Source organism: Anguilla rostrata, chromosome 12, assembly GCF_018555375.3.
Source record: "Anguilla rostrata isolate EN2019 chromosome 12, ASM1855537v3, whole genome shotgun sequence".
Lineage (NCBI taxonomy): Eukaryota > Metazoa > Chordata > Actinopteri > Anguilliformes > Anguillidae > Anguilla > Anguilla rostrata.
Window position 1 is genome coordinate 39,649,930 of NC_057944.1, and position 24,014 is coordinate 39,673,943.

The 24,014-nt window shown below is 37.6% G+C and overlaps 3 protein-coding genes across 3 annotated transcripts; all 3 read left to right on the forward strand.

The window, feature by feature from the left end:
• The first annotated feature begins 1,374 nt into the window (after positions 1 to 1,374).
• Positions 1,375 to 13,245, forward strand: LOC135236623 (olfactory receptor 8I2-like). The gene is made up of 3 exons (XM_064303094.1): positions 1,375 to 1,617; positions 6,888 to 6,921; positions 8,116 to 13,245. The coding sequence occupies exon 3, from the start codon at positions 8,200 to 8,202 to the stop codon at positions 9,127 to 9,129; it is 930 nt and encodes a 309-aa protein (XP_064159164.1). The 5' UTR covers positions 1,375 to 1,617; positions 6,888 to 6,921; positions 8,116 to 8,199; the 3' UTR covers positions 9,130 to 13,245.
• Positions 1,636 to 6,869, forward strand: LOC135236624 (olfactory receptor-like protein DTMT). The gene has a single exon (XM_064303095.1). The coding sequence runs from the start codon at positions 3,805 to 3,807 to the stop codon at positions 4,732 to 4,734; it is 930 nt and encodes a 309-aa protein (XP_064159165.1). The 5' UTR covers positions 1,636 to 3,804; the 3' UTR covers positions 4,735 to 6,869.
• A 5,315-nt stretch (positions 13,246 to 18,560) lies between the features above and the next one.
• On the forward strand, positions 18,561 to 19,881 carry LOC135236625 (olfactory receptor 4E2-like). Its single transcript, XM_064303096.1, has one exon. The coding sequence runs from the start codon at positions 18,646 to 18,648 to the stop codon at positions 19,573 to 19,575; it is 930 nt and encodes a 309-aa protein (XP_064159166.1). The 5' UTR covers positions 18,561 to 18,645; the 3' UTR covers positions 19,576 to 19,881.
• Positions 19,882 to 24,014: the final 4,133 nt, after the last annotated feature.

Sequence of the window (24,014 nt, forward strand, 5' to 3'; positions counted from 1 at the left end):
TTGCCCCTTGGAGCACATCAAGCTGTAGTTTTGGCTGTTCTAAATGTATTTCTTTCACAGTACATTCACTGAATGATTACTGTGAAATGAGATAATAAAATAATAGAACGGCATATTTTTAAGTAGCTCTTAACAAGGCCATCTGACACTGAACTGTCTGATATGCATAATAAAAAAGACTGTATGGCTCCTTGCTGTGCCCGTTTAGTTTGAAATGCGCTGCTTCAGGATCTCTAGCTGTCACGTGAGGTATCGACACAGTCCGAACATCCAGTTTATATTTCAATGACGTACACAACACGACAATACGAGCACAATCCGGGGTTGTTATTACATTTGAGGGGATGATGTGTTTGTGTGTTTAGGGTGTGTTTGATCGGTAGCCTATTGATGCACACCATACTAAAAACCCTCAGGAATTGTCAATGCTGTTCAGGAACTTATCTCTTCTGGTCTGGGTGTCTAATTATCACAATTGCCTGTGATCCTGTGCCTACTGCATTGCAATTGTTCTTTCTGAGTTCTTGAGTGAAAGCAAAACTAGGCTATTGAATCAAATACAGGATTTTGTGTGTTTTTACTGACACCAACGTGAAGACTGTCTCCAAGTAACCAGTAGCCTACATAGACCTACAGCCTTATGATACCTACACCTCATAATTCAAATACAAATTAATTTCATTCAAGTTCAACGTTATTTCTCCATTAATTATGGTACTGTAGGCCTATAGTAGCAGGTCGTGTCTAGGTGGGAAATAGGAGATTTTAGAAAATGATCTCTTATCCAATAGGTTCACTGTGATATAAGAATCCTCCTTCAAGAAGGAAAGTTTCGCCTAATGTTTTAGTCAACCTAAGGATAATTTGTTCGGACAGAAACGTAGCCAAATAAACCCTAACTAGTAACGCTACATCGGTAGCTAGCTCCCTCGCATTAGGCTACTAGTTTCCCTATCTTCTATAGGTAGTTAACTCCATCTTTTATTTGGCTATCATTCTGTCCAACTAATTTGTTAGTTCAGCTAAAAATTAGGTGAAACTTCACTCGATTTAATTCTTCTATTGTGGCCAAAATATACGGTAGGCTAAGACACCACCTCCTGAAATCTCCTGCATCCCGTCTAGAAATGACCGTAGTAGCATCATCGTGGGTTTGACTGGAGGAGTCTACTTTTGAGATGAGTAGCCAACATTTGAACAAAGAGATTCCGAATTTGTGCAATGAGTTCAGCTTGTCATCTTCATGATCGATCACGCAGACAACGATGATTATTCCTGGAACGAAATTTCCTTTAAATAGGGAAGTGACACGTAATTTCAGGAACAATTGCCCTTCTTTTTAAATAGAGTAGCTAAAGCTAAACGTGAACCAATTAGATATGTGTTTCAGCGTTTAAATATGTATTTAAATATATAGATTTGTATTATGGGTTGTATGCGTTACTTAAATTGTGGCCATCTTGTGGACGCTTTCCTGTATTACATCTAGCTTCGATTAGTTAATTCCGGCCATTTTGTGCTCAGTCAAGCAAATGCAGTGCTGCGAGCAGTCAATGCAGTGTAGCCTCCATCAGCGCAGTGTTGTTCATACGATTTAGCCTTGGAGTAGATATGTCTGTAAGTATGCTACTTCATTGTCTCTTAAATCATTATTGAATGTTTCAGGAATAATATTCTCTCGTACCTATAGACTACAGTGTAAAATGTAAAAGCTACACTCCTGTTGCTACTTAGCTAGTGTGTGTGGCGTAATGAAGGCTAAAAACGCTGAAACATGTTAGCTAATTCTTACGTTTCAGTTTACATTTAACTAATCATTCATAGTTACTGGAATATGTTCTGTTGCATTCATATACTAGTCAAATGTATGTTTATTACTAGGCTACAGTAAAAAGGGAAGCTTCCATGCATGTTAATCGGAATAATGTCGTGGAATTTGTCGCTAGATGGAGCTATAATGAGAACATGCACCTTATTAACCGGATTTGTTCGGTAGGCAAGAAAACGTAAACAGATTTGCTAATGTATATAAAATAGGCGAAATATCGGTAGCAACCTGTAGCTACCTAGTTATGTAGGAAAAATATCCTTATTATCATCCGAGATTATTTTTTCAGAATTTTCGCGATTTTGTTCTGTGCAGGCAAATATGTCAGAGGTCGCCCAGGGCTAGCTTTAGTTGCTAAGGGGATGCGTATCGACCACCTATAGAGATTAATGGACTTGTCTTAATTTGCTAGCATATTGTGTATGTGTCCTGTCTGGTGTATTTGAGGTTAACATGAGAAAGGGTGGTCCCTATCTCAGCATGACAAGCAATCCGTACATATTCACAGTTGTTATCCAAGTGGCAGGATGGAAAATAGCCGTTAGGAAAGCAGTTGGAAACTGTGAAGCGACGTTTGCGCCATCGGGCGTAATGGTCGCGATGAGGAAATTCTGAGCGTTTCAGGTGGTCAATACATGCCCACTCCCAATTTATCAATTTTGAAGATTATATTGAGTTCAAAGGTAATAAACGTAAATCAGTCAACTGAAATTGATCATAGCTTTTGATCAGCATCTTGATATGCCACACCTGTGCAGGAGATTGATTATCTTGACAAAGGAGAAATGCTAGCTAACAGTGATATAAAAAATGTGTGGGCAAAATTTGAGAGAAATAAGATCTTTGTGCACATAGAACAAATCTTTGAGGCATTATTTAAACGCATTAAAAATGACTGAAAAAATAAATGGTATGTTTATATTTTTGCTTAGCGTTTATATATCTAATTGGGGTTCCATAGAACTTAATGGCGAGATCTTACTAGTCAAAATGTTAATTTTCAATTAACGTTTTGACTAGTCATAAATGAATTAGCCAACAAATATTTGTAATGTGAATCTGTAGACGCTATTAAATGTTAAAAGGGCTTGTTTTATCCTTTAGGTATGCACTTATTGCACGTGGCTTTGGATAAAAGCGTTTTCCACATAGTTTGGAACTCTGTAGTGAGTGTTGCAACTGAGCACAGATGATTTTTACGCGCTACGCCTTCAGCTTTCCGCGGTCTAGTTCTGCGAGCTTGTGCGGCCTACAGTTGACTGGGCTGCTTTAGCAAAACAGACATTTGAATTGAAGTGGTGTCCACATACGTATTTAAATATTTAAGAAGAACGGGTACGTTGACTGTGGACACGTGTTAAACCTCGTTTCATGCATGCTAAATCAAAACTGTTCTATTAGCCGACTATTACAATCTAATCGTATTTACCACTTCCATGTACTATTTTTCTCTCTCTCTTGTATTTATTTTATTTTATTGTCTCTCGCAATTGAATTGATCTCTTTTAGCAGACTCGCTGTGGCCGACCGTGATTGGCTGGCAAATCTCAAAGGCCATAACAGGCTGCAGGTATATGAAGCCTGCTACGGTGGGTACGGACATTAAATCTCTCTGCGTGTTGCTATCTTGTGTACAGTTGTGAAAAAAAATAACGAAGACTTCACCCCATTGGCTTAAACATCAAAATGCGATATCATTCATTTTTGATATAAGAAGGCTGTTTCTGTTACATTTTTTAAATTGTTGGAAGGATTTCAACTGCGCACTTTCCCTTTTGTTGAAATAAGAATTCTAAACGGGTTATATCAGAAATAAATTAGGAATAGGAAATCTACAAGATTTTTTTTTACACAAATTGGTCAATGCTGACGGTCTGCACTTTTTCCGTTAACGGTAAACCTACTGAAGAAACGAACTTATGAGAAGGTAGCGCAAGAACTCGGAGACTTCCCTGTGCACCTGTTACAAAACTACCATGGAAAATTCGACTGAAATGGTGTTTGTTCTACAAGGACTGAATGACACGAAGTCAAACAAACGCACATACTTTGTCGTCACTCTTCTCGTTTACCTTTTTACTATTTGCGTGAACCTGACCTTGATTGTCACAATTCTTTTAGATAGAATGCTCCATGAGCCCATGTTTATATTCCTGTGCAACTTGTGTGTAAATGGCATATTTGGTGCCTCTACATTTTATCCTAAGATGTTGGTGGACCTTTCATCTGACGTTAGTGTTATTCCATATAAAGCTTGCCTCACTCAAATGTTTGTAATATACACCTATGTATTCTGCGAAATCACTACGCTAACAATGATGGCTTATGACAGGTATGTCGCGATTTGCAAGCCGCTCAATTACCACTCCATCATCACGCCTCGGAAGGTGGTGAAATTGTTGATTTTTACCTGGCTGTTATCCATCTGTGAATCGGGTTTTGCGGTGGTCATGATAGCCAGAGTACCTCTCTGTGGATTCTACATCGACAAAATTTACTGCACACTTTGGGCAGTGGCAAAGCTGTCATGTGTGGATACGACTATGAACAACGTATACGGGTCCATTCTCATGGTTTTGCACAGTTTACAAGCTGTGGTGATCGTGGTGTCTTATGTTAATATCATCAAAGCATCTGTGCGATCGCAGGAAGATCGGAGTAAATTCATGCAGACCTGTTTGCCTCATTTAATCTCTTTGATCAATTTCTCAGTCGCAGCTGTTTTTGACGTCATGTACGCTCGCTATGGTTCCAGCAGCAGTGTGCAGGCACTGCGCAATTTTATGTCCCTGCAGTTCCTCGTCGTACCACCTATCCTAAATCCCCTCATATATGGCCTGAAAATGAACCAAATCCGCCGGAGAATCTTTAGAATTTGCAGTCGGAAAACAGATGCTCTAAGGTGAATGCCGTTTTCACGTCCGTCTCCATGTTTCCATATATTGATGTTTATGTGTTGATTAGGTGCGAATTTTATATTTCGCGCTCAGCATTTTGATTTTGCGCAGAAAAGTCCATCTAAAAGTTTGGAGTGGGATTATTTGAAAATTATGCAGTAATTGCATTGTCCATATCAGGACATTGAAGCGACAAGTTTGAGACAAAATGCATTCGTGGTGAAAAAGTAAAGCATTTGTGGCCATCACGAGTTCCTGATTTGAAGGGCACTCCTCCTTGTTGACTCAACTAGCCCCGATTATTCTATAATCACCCTACGTCATTGGCAATGCAAGGGGGGTCTGTTCCATAAATTAGCAGTATTGATGGGTAAGGTAGGCCATATAAGCAGCTGGCATGATAACTCAGTAGGCTAAGCCAGTTTTCGTTTTTCAAGTGTTTCAGCCGGGCTTCTCTAGTTGCTAGTTACTACATGAAAGCGAATTTTATGCCTCTTGGCTCTAGATAACTAATTAATATTTCTGGTGTGGTAATGGTCGCGCAGCCCTTGTTCGAAGAGTTTAAATTGTAGGATTTCGTAGGCTACTTATTTTTAAATTGTACACACGACCCCTGTTCACTATTCATTTTGCTGTAGGCTATTATCAGTCATCTTCATCTAATTGGTTTGATGTGTTGTTGGCATTAATTATTGTATTTAAACCTATCAGAAAAAAAATCTGCATTGCTAGCTAGCTATCTTTCTATTGGGATAGTGTCAAGAGTTGGGAATGGTGTTCTTCGGCTTGCAAGCCTCACCCTTTTTCTTCCAAAGATAACAATGGTCATTATGGCCAAACACTTCAGTTTTTGTTTCATCAGACCAGAGGAAATTGCTTCAAAAATTTGATATTTGATATTTGTCCCCATGTGCAGTTGCAAACTGTAGTCTGGCTTTTTTATCGCGGTTTTGGAGTAGTGGTTTCTTCCTTGCTGAGTAGGCTTTCAGATTATGTCGATATAGGACACGTTTTACTGTGGATATAGATACTTTTGTACCTGTTCCCTCCAGCATCTTTACAAGGTCATTTGCTGTTGTTCAGGGATTGGTTTGCACTTTTCGCACCAAAGCACGTTCATCTCTAGGAGACAGAACGCGTCTCCTTCCTGAGCGATGTGACGGCTGCGTGGTCCCATGGTGTATATACTTGCGTACTATTGTTGTACAGACGAACATGGTACCTTCAGGCGTTTGAAAATTGCTCCCAAGGATGAACCAGACTTGTGGAGGTCCACAATTTTCTTTCTGAGGTCTTGGCTGATTTCTTTTGATTTTCCCATGATGTCAAGCAAACAGGCACTGAGTTTGAAGGTAGGCCTTAGAATATATTTACAGGTACACCTCCAATTGACTCAAATAATGTCAATTAGCCTATCAGAAGTTTCTAAAGCCATGACATCATTTTCTGTAATTTTCCAAGCTGTTTAAAGGCACAGTCAACTTAGTGTATGTAAACTTCTGACCCATTGGAATTGTGATATAGTGAATGAAAAGTGAAATGATCTGTCTGTAAACAATTGTTGGAAAATTTACTTGTGTCGTGCCACCAGATATGCAGTAGATACTGCAAGTATTGTTTCTCCTGAATATATTTTCCAATGAGTTCAACAGGAGAATTAATCAGGAGAAACAATGCTTGTAGTACCTACTGCATACCTGGCAGCAGCATGGTGGTTTTAGGCTCATTTGATACCTTGGACCTTTGATGCCTTAAAGCCATTTAGACAACAAATGTGTTCCATACTGTATCAGCATAATTTACAGCTGAATCTAGTCCCACCCCCCAATTCCCTTAGAGATCCATCAGGAAGTCATTACATGCAAATGATATGCAACCAAATACAAAACATGACTCTTTTATTTGACATTATGTTAATTTGTCTACTGTATAAGTGAATTTCCCTGTGTCTAGCTTTTCCCCAAACAGTTCACTGCAGCAAAAGTAAACGAGCAAATGGTGGCACAGGAGGTCTCAGGAGTGCATTTCTTTAATTCTTGCTAATATTCTGACCAATGATTTGTTGTTAAGACCATTAAAAGCTTAATATTTTGCCATTTTTGGCTTGGTCCATTTTTTTGCCCAGGAGTGTACATTCATTTTGTTTCTCCTCATTTATTCAGGTTTGTCACCGTTCTGTAAGCCTACTAAGAAAAGGTAATGTACACAGTATGGGGTGCTGCTGCAAATGTTGCTTAGTTTTTGCATATTTAGCATCGTCAAGTGACAAAACTGCACTAAAATCGTCAAATGTCACTTAAGATATATTTTTAGATCATCTTTGTGTTCGTCTCTTGACTAATTTTAAGTTACCTCAACCTGCCACTAGTTAGAAAGCATTACATTAGCCAGACTGAAAAGAATACAAAATATAACGAAATCGTTCATTGTTCTTACGTGTGTGTCTGTGTGTGTGTTCAAGTACCGTAGAAGTACAGCTAATGTTACCTTTCTCTCCAAATACTTACATATGAAACAAAAGCCTTAAACCGTTACAGGATTCACTCGCTAGCGAACATGCTAGTGACAAACGCTACAGCTTGAATGCTAATTAAAGAAGGATATTAATTAAATATCGATAAAATATGAAAACATTTTTTAAGAAGCAGTGCCTATTGTCACTATGGACATATGCGTGTTACACAACCCACTTCTCATTACGCATTCTATTATTTTGGGAACATTTAACATTTGTCCGTATTATCGTTCTATTTTTAGTTTTCTCTGTTGACTTGGTTTGATTAACCCTCCTGTTATGTTGCGGGTTGACCCTTTGACCCTTTTTAAAGTTTGAAAATCTAGGAAAAATACTTAAAATTATTTTTTCAGTATGAAACTTCTTCTACTGGCCTTAATTAGTGTAATCAACATTTTAAATGAAAATGGTTCATTTCATGTATTTGCAAACCCCCCCTGTATGGGGATTGACCCGGGAACATTTTTGCTGTACCTAAAAAATGAACAGAACAGGAGGGTTAAGCATAGGCTACTCACTGTAGGACGGTTATTGGCTGGCAAATCTCAATGGACATTCACGCAATCCAGATATAAATAGCCTCACACGGCGGACACCGACATTAAATCTTCCCGCGTGTTGCTTTCTCGTGTACAGTTATAAACGAACCAAATTAATATTTAATTCATTATTTTTTTGTATATGAAGGTGTTTGTCTTCAATTTGAAAAATTGCTGTATGATTTCAACCCCACCGTCCTTTCATTTTTATTCGAATGATAAGCATTGTGAAAAGGTAACATCTGAGATAGATGATTTAGGAATCGGAAATGTATACGCTCTAGTACAAATAGGTGGTTTGACAATTGCTGACGACTCGTTCTTTTTGCGGTACAGGACACCCGAAACACCCGAAAAGCTGGCGCAAGAACACTTCAGAGTCTCCCCGGTGTTTTATACACACCTGTTAAAAGAACTACCATGGAGAATTCGACTGAAATGCTGTTTGTTCTACAAGGACTAAATGACACGAAGTCAAGCAAAAAAACATACTTTGTCGTCACTCTTCTCGTTTACATTTTTACTACTTTAGTAAACCTGACTTTGATTTCGATAATTGGTTTAGATAGAAAGCTCCATGACCCCATGTTTATATTTCTGTGCAACATGTGTGTAAATGGGATATTTGGTGTCTCTACATTTTATCCTAAAATATTGGTGGACCTTTCATCTGACGTGAGTGTTACGCCGTATAAAGCTTGTCTCGCTCAAATGCTTGTAATATACAGTTACATCTTCTGTGAGTTCACTACATTAGCAGTGATGGCTTTTGACCGGTATGTCGCGATATGCAAGCCGCTCAAGTACCACTCCATCATAACGCCTCGGAAGGTGGCGAATTTTTTGTGTTTTACCTGGCTGTTTTCTATCAGTGAATCAGCTATTGGGATGGGCCTGATAGCCAGACTACCCCTCTGTGGATTTAACATCGACAAGATTTACTGCACATCCTGGGCAGTGGTAAAGCTATCATGTGTGGATACCACTATCAACAACATATACGGGTACATTCTCACGATAATACACAGTTTAGAAGCAGGGGTGATCTTTGTTTCCTATGTTAATATCATCAAAGCATCTGCGCGATCGCCAGAAGAACGCAGTAAATTCATGCAGACCTGTTTGCCCCATTTAATCTCTTTGGGCAACTTCACAGTCGCAATCGTTTTTGACGTCATGTACGCTCGCTATGGTTCCAACACCAGCCTGCATACTCTCCGCAGTTTCATGTCCGTGGAGTACCTCGTTGTTCCACCGCTGTTAAATCCCCTCATATATGGCCTCAAACTGAACCAGATCCGCCGGAGAATATTTAGAGTTTGCAATCGGAAAACCAGTACTCTGAAGTGAATGTCGTTTTTAGCCGGAAAAGACTGCTTTTTATATGTTTTGGCTATGCGTAGAATTTTGTATTTTGTGCTATTTTTGTTTTATCAATGTCTCATTTTCAAGGGGCCTGTACCCTATTATACTGCATTTGCCTACGCAAGGTTTGGCGTGGGATTATTTCAAAACGCTGCAGTAATATTTTTCCCATATTAAGTCATTAAGTATTTATTGATTTTTATCGATTTAATCACCTGGAATTGAAATATTCTTCTGCAGCCGTTTGGGCATATTTTACCGTTGTCAAGCAAAACTGTCGTTGGTAGTTGAACTTGGACCTCTTGTTATGCAACAAATAGGATATAACAGGCCAATAGTCAGATTGTAACTGTTTTATATATCCTCTCAAACACATTCATTATGTTTTTTATCCGAACATTCACTTTCATGTCTTGACTTCCGAGGCGACAAAATGCATTCACATTTCCAATATAACTGGCAACAACAGCAGAAAACATGCACACGCTGTAAACAATTTGCTGTTTGATTACTTTCTCATCGTCAATTCCATATAGGCTATATTGCCATATCCATATATTCCATATTGCGTGAAAATTTTAATTAGTAGTGGTACAGCCACCGTTTGCTTTCCTTCAAAGTTACTGCTAACCGAGCAGCGATGTGTGCCCTCCAGATGCGAACCATGCACCATAAATTAGTCCATAGTCTTCCTGGTCTTTTTGTGGAATTGAAAAATGGCAGAGTAAAATTACGGCAGTCTGAAAAAGCTAAAGGGACGATTACTAGAATTAACCTGTTATTTTACCCTGACAAAAAAGTGCGGACGGTGATTTCCAGTTTGATTTACTGTATCACCAATGTGAATTACTCAGAACTAATGCATACCTCACATAACTGTATCAAACGTTTTGAGTCAATTACAACGGGCTAACAAAGAAAATCCGGAAGAAACCCCCCCCCCTTCCAAGCAGCCTGACCTGCATGTTTCTGGAAAACTTCATATTAAAAGCACTATAATTCTTATTTGAAGATATACAAAAAAATTAATTTTGGCTAAATACATTTTTAACCGACATTAGTGATAAAATTAACTTCAATATTAAATCTTGGCTTTAAGAAATTGGTTTTAATAAGATTTCAGATATAAGCTAAATATTAAATTTGGAAACCAAGACTTAAGGTAAAAATATTTTTGTTGCCAAATATTTAACTTTTAAATGCAGATTCATGGTTTTAATTAAGTATACAAATTACATCTTAAGTAGTAGTTTTAGAAAATGGTTGCTGCTGTTTTGTCCTTTTTCAGGTAGCTCTGCATTAGTTTGATTTACACTAATTATTATTAGGCTATTTTTTTCCAATTAACACCTTTTTAGGTTGAGTTTCCTTTTTATACTTTCTTTTCTTTAATTCCACTTATTGCTTGTGCTTAAATATTGTACACTGGGTAACATGGACAAAGAAACTGATCTGTGGAGAACAAGCTGTCTGTATTCCAGTTTTAAATGTAAATATAGAAATATAATTGGTAAATGGTTCATATAAATATTATACATACATGTAAATGTAAATAAATGTTAAATGTAGAAACGAAATATTTTTAAAATGCTGTCATTTGTAACACCCCTTAAGTGTAAGGTCAGTTTTTTTATTGAGGAGGGAAGTCTCAACCACATAATCACCGTTAACAGAAGCTGAATCAGCTGCCTCAAAATGGTTAGCCCAGGCAATATTTTCCAAACATTTACTTTCTACATTTACATTTAAATTCAGTTTTTACGTTTTACACATTTCAGAATGTGCAACATTTTATAAACAGCACCCCATACACACGGGCATACACATTTTCTGTATTGGCTCTTTTTTTTCCTTATAGAAATATTGTTGGTTCTTATTCGTTGACTTTTTTATGGAATTAGATATGGTGATGAATTTATTTTCCTTTATTGAGTGTAGCTGGTTATTTGTATATTTCCATATTGGAGCCTTTAAAATACATCTTAAGCAAACATGCACAACAAAGACAAACAAATAATGTGTAGTAAACATGCACAACAGAGGCGGATCCTTTTCAGGATTCTGTGTCATCTGCTGCCCTTAATTGAGTAGCAATCATAATTAAGTAGCGTTTGCTTCCATTCAGCCAGCGGAGTATTGTGTAGTGAGGCCGGGGCACTGATTGGGTGACTTTGGCAAGTGTAGCCTATAGGCTACATCAGACTGTATGGAACAAATATGTACAATTGAGCAAAACTTTAAAATAAACAGTTCTGAGATAGAACTATACTTAGATTAATACTAGATATTATGCACTTTAAATACTTAAGCAAATTACTTTGTGTCATAACTTTGTCGGTTTTTTTTCTGTGCAAATATGACTCAAATTTTTAAGAAGACAAAATGGCTACTGTAACTGTGGACATACATGTGTTATACAGACCACTGTTCATGCAAGTTATACGCACAGTCTATACTTTTGGGAAAATGTAACATTTGTGTTATCCTTCTATTTTTTCTTCGTCTCTCTGTTGACTCGATCTCATTAAGCAGACTCACTGTGGGACGGCGATTAAATCGGCTAATCCCAAAGGCCATTTACGCAATCCAGATTTAAAGGCTGGTACCAGGGACAGATCTGCATGTTGCTTTCTCGTGAAACGAACTAGATGAAGTCTTTAGCCGTTTGACTTGAACATCAGCGAATGATTTTATTATTTTTCGATATTCGTGGGTTTTAATATTAATTTGAAGAATTCTTGCGGAATTTCAGCTGTCCGATTTCTTCAATTTTATTCGAGTGATTAACATTATGAACAGATAATATCAGAGATATATTCTTTATGAGTGGGAAGTTCACAAGTCCTGGTACGAACAGGTAGTTTGAAGATTGCTGACGGTCTACGGTTTTTATTTATTTATTTATTTATTTTATTTTGCGATCCAGGAGAAATTTACATCAGAAAAGCTGGCGCAAGAACACGTCAGAGTCGGCTCGATGTTTTAGACACACCTGTCGTAATACTACCATGGAGAATTCGACTGAAATAGTGTTTGTTCTACAAGGACTGAATGACACGAAGTCAAACAAACGCGCAGTCTTTGTCGTCACCCTTCTCGTTTACCTTTTAACGATTTTAGTTAACCTGACTTTGATTGTGACGATTGTTTTAGATCGAATGCTCCATCAGCCCATGTTTATATTTTTGTGCAACTTATGTTTGAATGGGATATTTGGTGTCTCTTCATTTTACCCGAAAATATTGGTTAACCTTTCCTCTGACGTCAGTGTTATTCAGTATAGAGATTGTCTCGCTCAAATGTTTGGAATATACAACTACGTCTTCTGCTTAATCACTACGATATCAGTGATGGCTTATGACAGGTATGTCGCCATATGCAAGCCGCTGCATTACCACTCCATCATCACGCCTCGGAAGGTGGTGCAATTGTTGATTTTTACGTGGCTGTCTTCCATCACTGAATCAGTTTTTGTGGTGGGCCTGGTAGCCAGGCTACCCATCTGCAAACTCGACCTCGAAAAGCTTTACTGCTCAGCATGGGCAGTGGTAAAGTTGTCATGTGTGGATGGCATTGTAAACAACATATCCGGGTCAATTCTCATGATTTTTCACTTTTCAGAAGCAATCGTGATATTTGTTTCTTATGTTAATATCGTCAAAGTATCTGCGCGGTCGCCTGACGGATGGAATAAGTTCATGGAGACCTGTTTGCCACATTTAATCTCAATGGCCAATTTCGCAATCGCACTCATTTTTGACATCATGTTCGCTCGCTATGGATCCAACAGCAGCGCGGGGGCACTCAGTAATTTCATGTCCCTGGAGTACCTCGTTGTTCCACCTATCCTAAATCCCCTCATCTATGGACTGAAAATGAACCAGATTCGCCGGAGAATTTTTAGAACTTGCAGCCGGACAACAGATGCTTTAAAGTGAATATCGCTTTAACATTCCTCTCCACGCTGGAAAATATTTTTTCCTGTGAAACATGTGCTTGATTGAATTTTACATTTGGAGCTGATGTTTTTCGGTGTTTTAATTGTTTTTCGCCAAGTCGTATCGCTTACAACTTTGACTCTTTGGTAAAATATTATATTTTTCTAGGTGTTCTGATTTTGTTTGCAGATCCTGGTATAACTAACATTAATTCTCTCGTACCCATACAGGTATGTACAGCTATGTACCTGGCAGGCAGTAACCATCACATTTTAGTGCCGGTGTTTGCACAACAAAACTGCAACATGGTATTTCCACCCCTTTACATAAGACCAACACGAGAAAAATAGATTTCAAAATTATGGTTTATAAATAATTAACTGTGTTGTCGGTGGACAATTTAGGCTTAGACAAGTTCATTTATTTTTTACATTAAAATGACAAAATTCCTTCTTTACAGGACTCATTAGAAATCAAATTATTCATGAAAATAAAAGAATGTTGACGTTATTGCAAACAAAAAAAATAAAATCAACATTTTGGGAAGAAAATTATGACCAGCTTCACCCTCCTCCCACATTGCTTTTTCATAAGCATCATGTACCACACAAATGCTGATCAAACGGTACAGATAAAATATCAATAGTCCACAGAACAAATCATTGACTCAATACTAAAAATAGCAGATGAAAGAACACAATTTAAGAGTTACAGAAAGTACAACAAAAGAACAGCATACCACAGAATGGAAACAATTCTGCAAGGAACATTCATCGGATTTGTCTAATAACACACCATGACAACGCACACTGTTGTCGCAACAGTAAATGTCAATGCACCCATGCGCTCTGAAATGATTTGAAAGATCTGGTATTCAGATCATTTCACATTACATGGGTGGACTAACATTTATTTTCAGTTTATAAGACAGTGCCGTCAGTATCTCAACTAAAACACATTTTCAAATAACTGTACGGTTCAATTTTGACTGTTCCTGGACTTTAATTCCTGATCATTCCATTGGCTGCTCACCTATGGAGTTTGGGAAGATCAAAGGGCTGTAAACGCAACTGAAAGTACAATTGCCCCAAGGTCTGGAGATTGCCCTGGGACACTCCTGTGACCTTTTTACCCCACCAACACTTGTGGCTTTCAGGAATGAGGATGAACAGATGACCGGGACATTGTCTGTTTTCATATCATGTGGGGATGATATGATAAATTTGGTGGGCTGTGAATAATATCAACTGAAATGCCGGGGATACTGTATGTTATACATAGACAGGCACACTGAGCTGTAATGAGCTGGTATAGGCAGGTTTTTCCCCAAGGAGCGTGAATTCAGATAAACTTTTTGCCATTTTGCTTTCTTTTACCTGTTTCAATATCAATCCAACACATAGACAAAGCACAATGTACAATTATGACCACATAAAAAGGAAAAATGCCGCAACACATTTTTTCATCAGCATTTGGGAATGTGAGATACCAGTGCATATAACAAAACCCCAATGAGAACCCATAATGTAGTGCATTGTAATATGGTTCAATAGTACAGGGTGCTTAAATACGCTAAGCAAACATCGGGAACCTGAATGAACACTGTAATTTTTTTTAAATGGCAAAGTGCAATCAATCACTGTAAAAAAAAGTTCTTGCATTAAAAAATCACTTATGAAAATAGCATTTCATTTTGGCCAAAACAAAACAATAACAAACCATTTTGCAAGTCATTACAATCTAATAATTAAATGTTAACACATAAAAATAGTGTTTTGTATACCGAAGAACATATATTGTTTAACTTAATATTAGTTAACATATTCATTTGACAGTTCAAACAATTATAACAAGTAAAAATGTAACATTTTATTTTGTTCCATGCTCCACAATAACATCTAAAGATCCTTGGAACATTAAGGCCTATTTATGTTGGGCGCTACTATAGTTAAAAAAAAAAAAAAAAAAAAAAAGGCCACCAAAGACACCGCAATCTTTGCTACAGGGCTCATGGAACCAGTTGCAGCAAATAATTCAGGGAAACAAGCCCTCCATCAATAAGTATTATGATGAGTAATTAACTATTACCAACTTTTTTTCATAGATTAGACACAAATATCATTATCTTCTATTCTATAGACTAGTCTTTAAAGCCAGGACAAGCTAATAAGCAGGGGATTATGATTTAGGCTGCATAGCTCATCTTGCTAAATTTGTGACCCCTGACCTAAAAATGACTCAACAGCAATATGAAAAGTATTAGATTTGCACACGCTATATTACTACATATATATGCAAGTACTGTGGCTCCCTAATGGAAAATGTTATAATTTTCCTCCATTAGAATAGCCTTTGACACCATCCTACATTACCAGAAACATGTTGTCTCACACTTTTCTTGACTGTTAGAAAATGTGAAACACATTGAAAATGACTGAATTAAAAAATTCTAAAAATAATATTGACCACTTTTTAAAATCTATTTTGTTTCACAGATATCTCATGTGCACATTTACATCATAATTAGGAAGAGTGTATTTTTCAGGACAGATTTAGAACCTTAATATTAATTCAAGCAAAATCTTACGTCATTGACCTTCCCATGTATTTTGCTGGATGACCATCTAATATGAAGCTTGCCCTGACTCCCATTATGACATCACATCCATGAAATCATGTGAATTTGATCATGTGGTTTCTCTGCAGGAACTTTGTAACAGTTATTTTGACTGGCTCTTGACAGGGCAGGAAAAAAACAAGTCAGAGCTTAGCGGTCCCACATGACCGGATTATTGGTTGAGTGTTTTCTGTACTATCATGACCAGCTTATTGCTTATTTGCTTACAGCGCTGTGCCCTTAAAGACACCACTTAGGAAATGCATGCAACTTTATACCACTGATCCAGTCCAGGGGTGTTCCCTATTAATGCTGGCGTAGTAGGCTTGGTGATCTTTTGTCTGTTTTGTTTGTTTCCAATTAACACCTTTTTTCAGGTTGAGTTTCCTTTTTATACTTTCTTTTCTTTAATTCCACTTATTGCATGTGCATAAATATTATACGCTGGGTAATATGGACAAAGCAACTGATCTGGGGTGGGCAAGCTGTCTGCATTCCTGTTTTATATGTTAATATAGAAATATAAATGTTAAATATAAATGTAAATATAACTGTTAATTGTGCAAACTAAATATTTGGAAAATGTTGTCAAATAGTGACACCCCTTATGTATAAGGTCAGTCTTTTATGGAGGAGGGCAGTTTGAACCGCACCCACATAATCACTGTTAGCAGAAGCTGAATCAGCTGCTTCAAGGCAGTATTTTCCAAACATTTACTATCTAAATTTATATTCAACTTTTACATTTGACATTTGCAGTTATATTTAACATGTATTACATTTAACATACACTCACCGGCCACTTCATTAGGTGACAGGAGTGCCACCCGGTGTGGTCTTCTGCTGCTGTAGCCCATCTGCTTCGAGGTTTGACGTGGTGTGTGTTCAGAGATGCTCTTCTGTATACCTTGGTTGTAACGAGTGGTTATTTGAGTTACTGTTGCCTTTCTATCAGCTCAAACCAGTCTGGCCCTTCTCCTCTGATCTCTGCCATCAACAAGGCATTTTCGCCCAGAGAACTGCCGCTTACTGGATATTTTCTCTTTTTTGGACCATTCTCTGTAAACCCTAGAGATGGTTGTGCATGAAAATCCCAGTAGATCAGCAGTTCCTGAAATATGTAAACCAGCCCGTCTGGCACCAACACCTTTCTTCCCCATTCTGATGCTTGGTTTGAACTTCAGCAGATCGTCTTGACCATGTCTACATGCCTAAATGCATTGATTTGCTGCCACGTGATTGGCTGATTAGATATTTGCATTAACGGGTGCAGTTTGCAGTTGAACAGGTATACCTAATGAAGTGGCCGGTGAGTGTATATATATTTATCTTTAATGAAAACATTACTCTTGGAAAAGCAGTTAAAATGGTTTAGACAAATTTCTCTCTAAATGTTTTTTTAAAACATTATATATTTGAACATTGTAGTGCCTTTTCTTACATTTGGCCAATGTAAATTGAGCAGGATTTCAAAATGTGCATAATTTTATAAACAGCACAACAAAGACAAACAAATAATGTGCAGTAAACATGCACAACTGAGGCTGATCCGTTCAACTACCACTCTCAATTAAGTAGCTCAATCATACACTATATGGCCAAGAGTAAGTGACACCTGACACCCAACATCTCATTCAAAATTATGGCCATTAATATGGAGCTGGTCCACCCTTTGCTCCTATAAGGGGCGACATAGCTCAGGAGGTAAGAGCGGTTGACTGGCAGTCCAAGGGTTGCCGGTTCGATCCCCCGCCCTGGGCGTGTCAAAGTGTCCCTGAGCAAGACATCTAACCCCTAATTGCTCCCAATGATCTGAATGGTACCTTGCATGGAAGCCTTTCACCGTTGGTGTGTGAGTGTATGGGTGAATGTGAGGCATCAATTGTAAAGCGCTTTGGATAAAAGTGCTATATAAATGCAGTCCATTTACCATCTATAACAACCGCCACTCTTCTGAGAAGGCTTTATACTAGATGTTGTAGCATTGCTGCTGGGATTTACTTGCATTCAGTCAGAACAGCATTAGTGAGGTCGGGCACTTGATTGAGCAATAAGGCCTGGCTCGCTGTTGACTTTTCAAGTGATCCCAAAGGTGTTGGATGGGGTTGAGGTCAGGGCTCTGTGCAGGCTAGTCAAGTTCTTCCACACCGTTCTCAACAAAACCATTTCTATATGGACTTTGCTGTGTGTCCAGGGGCATTGTCATGCTGAAACGGGAAAGGGCCCTCCTCAAACTGTTGGGGAAGCACAGAATCACAGTTGGGGAAGCACAGATACTTCTTGTCATAGAGTGTATCTTGATCTGACATATAAGTATAAGCACTAGAGGGGCAGACTGCAAGTGTTTTTTTGTATGCAAATAAGACTCATATTTTTTAAGAAGATAGGTCGTCTTATGTAATTCTGAACATATAAGTGTTATACAGACCACTGTTTGTGCAAGTTATATGCACAGTCTATACTTTTGGAACAATGTAACATTTGTATTATCCTTCTATATTTCTTGGTCTCTCTATTGACTTGACCTCATTAAGCAGACTCACTGTGGGACCGTGATCAAACCGGCGAATCCCAATGGCCATGTACACAATCCAGATATAAACTCTGTTTTCTCAAGAAAAAAACTAGATGAAGACTCCAGCCGTTTGTCTTGAACATCAGCAAGTGATTTTTCGATATTCGAAGATTTTTATGTTAATTTGAAGAATTATTTTAGGATTTCAACGATTCAGTTCGTCCCATTTTATTCAAATGATAACCACTGTGCAAAGGTAATATCAGAGATAGATGGCTTAGGAGTGGGAAGTTTACAAGCCCTACAAATAGGTAGTTTGAAGATTGCTGACGGTCTGTCCTTTTTTGCGGTACAGGAAAAATTAACACCAGAAAAACTGGCGCAAGAACATCACAGAGTCTCCCCGGAGTTTTACACATCTCCGTTGTAATATGGAGAATTCTACTGAAATTGTGTTTTTTCTACAAGGACTGAATGACACGAAGTCAAACAAATACACATACTTTGTCATCACTCTTCTCGTTTACCTTTTTACTATTTTAGTAAACGTGACTTTGATTGTGACTATTATTTTAAACAGAATGCTCCATGAGCCCATGTTTATATTTGTCTGCAACTTGTGTGTAAATGGGATATTTGGTGTCTCTACATTTTATCCGAAAATATTGGAGGACCTTTCATCAGATGTGAGTGTTATTTCGTATAAGGCTTGTCTCGCTCAAATGTTTGGAATATACAATTACGTCTTCTGTGAAATCACTACGTTGGCAGTGATGGCTTATGACAGGTATATTGCGATATGCAAGCCGCTCAATTACCATTCCATCATCACGCCTCGGAAGGTGGTGCAATTGTTGATTTTTACGTGGTTGTCTTCTATCATCGAATCAATTGTTGTGGTGGGCCTCGTAGCCAGACTATCTCTCTGTAGATTCAACATCGAAAAGCTTTACTGCACAGCCTGGGCAGTGGTAAAGCTGGCATGTGTGGATACCATTGTGAACAATATATACGGGTCAATACTCATGGTTTGTCACGTATCCGAAGCACTGGTGATCTTTGTTTCCTATGTTAATATCGTCAAAGTATCTGTGCGATCGCCGGAAGACCGGAGTAAATTCATGCAGACCTGTTTGCCACATTTAATCTCATTGGCTAACTTCTCAGTCGCAGTCGTTTTTGACATCATGTATGCTCGCTATGGTTCCTACACCAGCCTGCACGCTCTCCGCAATTTCATGTCCCTGGAGTACCTCCTTGTTCCACCGATACTGAACCCCCTCATTTATGGCCTGAAAATGAACCAGATCCGCCAGAGAATCTTTAGAATTTGCAGCCGGAAAAGAGATGCTCTAAAGTGAATATCGTTTTTACCATCCTCACCATGTTGAAAAAGACTATTATATGTGTTGAATTTAGATCATTTTGCGACATTTTAAGGGTGAAAATGTCCTTTTTTTCCCAATATACGGGCAGATAGCCTACAACAACTGCATCTGCTTACGTAGAAAGTTTGGAGTGGGATTATTTGAAAACGCTGCAGGAATATTTCACTCATTTCACATCAAAGGTACTTCAGGACCTGATCTCTCAAATGCAAGTGACAGAATTGTGAGACAAAATTAATTCTGAAAAAGTATGACTAGTTAAGCCAGTTCTCCGTTGTTACCTGCCATTGGTTTAGACATGCTTCTTTCAGTTGAGAGTTAAGGTATGCAGATACATTTATTGGCCCCTGGTTTTGGCGGACTAATTTATATTCGTATTTCTAGTTTTAAACCCATTTCTATATTGTAATAGGTATAGCTGCTGTGGCGACGCGCGGTTGCAGATGCTACTTACGCGTGTGTCAGGTGTTGAACGCGTATCTGTGTCCTGTTTTTTTTCACCAAAGTATTTATCATCTGATTCTCCATACGTATATTTGTGGTGTGGTAATGGCCGCAAATTGCGCTTGCTTGTTGTACTACAGTTAAAACGGTAGAGTTTCGTACTTATATTTAAATTTTCGCAATGATGGCTACTGGGTGCCAAATGTCAAGTAAGACGAAACGTCTTTCCAGGTTCTGGATTCTCATAATTAGGGAAATTTTCTTCAAGATTTAGGCTAAATATGAATCTTTAGTCTCAGATTTAATGGACATGTTAAATAAACCTTTTAGTTAGTATTTTCTGATTGAATTATTACTATTTATTATTAAACCTTATTTATACAGAGTAGGTTGTCTGAGCATAAACAGCACAACCCTAACCCTAACCCCCCCCCCCCCCCAAAGAAACCTAACCTATATACATGTCTTAATTGTCGGAGGAAACTGGAGTAAGGGGGATACCCACAATCTACATTTTAATGAATACATACGCAATATATGTGTGTGTGTGTATATATATATATATATACCTTGTACGTCTGTTTCAGAAACAAATATTCAGTAAAATATCAGTATTTAAATCTTAAACCTTGGTTTAAAAATAAATATTTATTTTTGGAAAATTTACATGTAGCTCGTATTTTAAATCTTTGATTTCCAAAACAAAGATTTAAGATTTAAGTTACTTTTTCCACAAACTGTGTTTATAAGTTAAATATTTTGCAAAAAAAAAATTATATCTTAAAACCTGGTGTTCCACTATTTAGCTTAATTAATTATCTTAATTTTTGGCTTTTATTGAAGAAAATATTAAAAATTTAACATACTATTCATTTAATCACAAATATTGGTTTAAAATGTAAATATTTAACCAAAAAATTCTTATCTTAAATCTTCTCTTCCAAAATAAATATGTAGCTTAAATCTTACATTTTAAATATTGTCTTTAATAGAAACCAAGATTCATGATATCAGCTACATATTTCTTTTGGAAGAGAAAATTTAAGATATAAATATTTATTTTGGTTAAATATTGACATTTTTAACCAATATTTGTGATTAAATAAATATTATGTTAAATTTTTTAATTTGTTAAATATTTTCTTTAATAAAAACTAAGTTAATGTTTATTTTATCACAAGTCTTAGTTAAAAATGTTCATGTTTAGCCAAAATAAATATTTATTTGTAACATACATGGTAAATGGACTGCATTTATATAGCGCTTTTATCCAAAGCGCTTTACAATTGATGCCTCTCATTCGCCAGAGCAGTTAGGGGTTAGGGGTTAGGTGTCTTGCTCAAGGACACTTCGACATGCCCAGGGCGGGGTTTGAACCGGCAACCCTCCGACTGCCAGACAATCGGTCTTACCTCCTGAGCTATGTCGCCCCCACATCAGGGCTGCCAAACGCTGTTTCAGGAGATCTACCATTCTGTAGATTTTCACTCAAACCCTTACAAAGCATTCAACAGCCAGAGATCTCACTGAGTTGTTATTTTGAATCAGGTGTGCCAAATTTGGATTGAAATGAAAACCTACGGGACAGTAGATGTCTACAAACTGGGTTGGACAGCCCTGTCTAAAATCCCCTGTTCCAAATGAAATATTTATCTCTTAAATCTCAGTTTATAAATGAAACATTTAGCTAAATCTAAATCATTTGTTAAATCTTTTGAAATATATACTAATTAGCCTTTTGGTTACTGACATCCAATAGAGGGAGGAGGAAAAATGGCTGGTTTAGTGATGGGGTATATGAGGGTCTTCTAGCCAAGGTGTGAAACTTCACATTACAAGGACTATAATTCCTGTTTGGCACAGATTATTTATATGTACACAGATAATGTCTGTTATACATACAGTAACATGTCTGACGTGACTGATCATGTGGCTATATAGTATCTGTGAATGCCACTTGAGGTTACCTACCAGGCATCTAACTACTGCAGCTAACATATTGATTTCCACTTGCCAAATATAATCCACATCCACAAGAAATATGGTCAACAGACATGCTTGGGATACGTTTTGGCTACGTTTTTCTTCCACACAGTTCTCGACAAAATCATTTCTATATGGACCATGTTGTGTGCCCGGGGGCATTGTCATGCTGAAACAGGAAAGGGTCTTCCCTACACCTGTTGGAGAAGCACAGAAACATCTAGAATGTCATTGTATACTGTAGCATAAAGATTTGCCTTTACTGAAACTAAGGGGCCTATCCCAAACCATGAAAAACAGCCCCAGACCAAGGGGTATCAAAATACTTTTGGGCATATAGTGTACTATAAATCCACATGTTTAGTCACATTAGAAATGTTACATGACTATAACAGATTACTCTGAGTGCATTTAAATAGTCTGTGCCAAGTAGGAATTAATAGTCCTTCTGCAGATCAGTTTGTGTGCCAGTCACAAAGGGCCGGGGCTAATTATATCTTGCAAAAGATTTAAGTAAAATATTTTGATTTAGCTAAATATTTACTTTACACACAGAGATTTAAGATAACAAATATTTAATTTTGAACAGAGGATTTTAGATATAAAAAATATTTTAGCCAAATATTTACATTTTTAACTAAGATTTGAGATCAAATAAATATTGACTCAAAGATATAAGCTAAATATGTAATTGAGAACCCAAGATATAAGTACGTAAACGTTACTTTCAAAAAAAAATTCAGCGCGTTCCCACCGTCGTGCCATTTCTCTCTGCTCTTTCGCTCAATTCTTGAAGCACGTCGTGGTGTATAACAAATGATCAAGAATGACCGAAAGTTGCGCGATTTAAAGTTTCTAAGTATAATTTTAATTGTGTGGGTGAGTATATAATTTCCCCATATGTCGCGGTAAAATACAGCTCGTTATCTGTGTGTTCCCTTGTTACCTTATTTTTTTTAAGGCAATTTTCCTCTCCGTGTGAACAAATAAAGTTGTATTATTGTATTGTATTGTGTTGTATTTCACCAAGTGTGGCAATATTTCTGGACCGGACTGTGTGAAAGATTATCACAATACGCATACATGAATGGGCGCACGAACATGTTACAAACATTTTTAAAAAGCCAATTACCATACAGAAATTAACATTAAACTGTTTCCTGCACTGTCGAATGCTTATTGATATCTCCAGCTCTTCAACGGTAGTTAACCCCTTTTCTATCTTACAATATCTCGATCTTAACTGCAAAAGAACACGGGGGAAAAAATGAGCAGGAAAATCAAGCTGAAAGACTGGGCCTTCACAGGGCCGCGTGTCCTGCAGTTACACGTTTACACCACAGGGTGTCAGTAAGACACCACGGAAACAAGTTCTGCCCCCGACTGCCAGTTTTACTAGGGCCGATGGTTCCCCCTTCACCCGGATAACAGTACAAAAAATGTAACCGAGGTCAATGCTCATCATTTATCTGCAGTCTAGAAAGAATCCAGCAGTGTATCAGGCCTGTACCTGACAACTCAGAAGGGTTTCTGGCTCAGGATTTATAGTGTAAAAAGCAAACCACTTAAGATATCCATGCAGAACGTACCATCTACAGTGCTGTGGGAAAAGTACTTGCTTGATTTCTTGCTCTTTTTTGGCACATTTTGAATCAGATGTATATTTTGATGATAACAGAATTCCTAGAATAGATCAAAGCTGATGTTATGCAGCAAATAACTAAAAATGTCATCTCTTCCATAATCTACACAATAAAAATAATAATACTTTGTAAGCATGAGTAACTTGCCCTTTTTGTAAGCTGAAAACTTGTTTTTGTTGAGAATTAATGACAAGAGGTTTGTCTGGGGCCTGCTTAACAACGCGGGCCACAGGTTCGATTCTCGGGTAGGACACCGCCGTTGTACCTTTGAGCAAGGTACTTAACCTGCATTGCTTCAGTATATATCCAGCTGTATAAATGGATGCAATGTAAATGCTAGGT

Bases quoted from the DNA above. Each gene is read 5' to 3' on its own strand.
- LOC135236625 (XM_064303096.1), top strand. From the start codon at position 18,646: ATGGAGAATTCTACTGAAATTGTGTTTTTTCTACAAGGACTGAATGAC.
- LOC135236623 (XM_064303094.1), top strand. From the start codon at position 8,200: ATGGAGAATTCGACTGAAATGCTGTTTGTTCTACAAGGACTAAATGAC.
- LOC135236624 (XM_064303095.1), top strand. From the start codon at position 3,805: ATGGAAAATTCGACTGAAATGGTGTTTGTTCTACAAGGACTGAATGAC.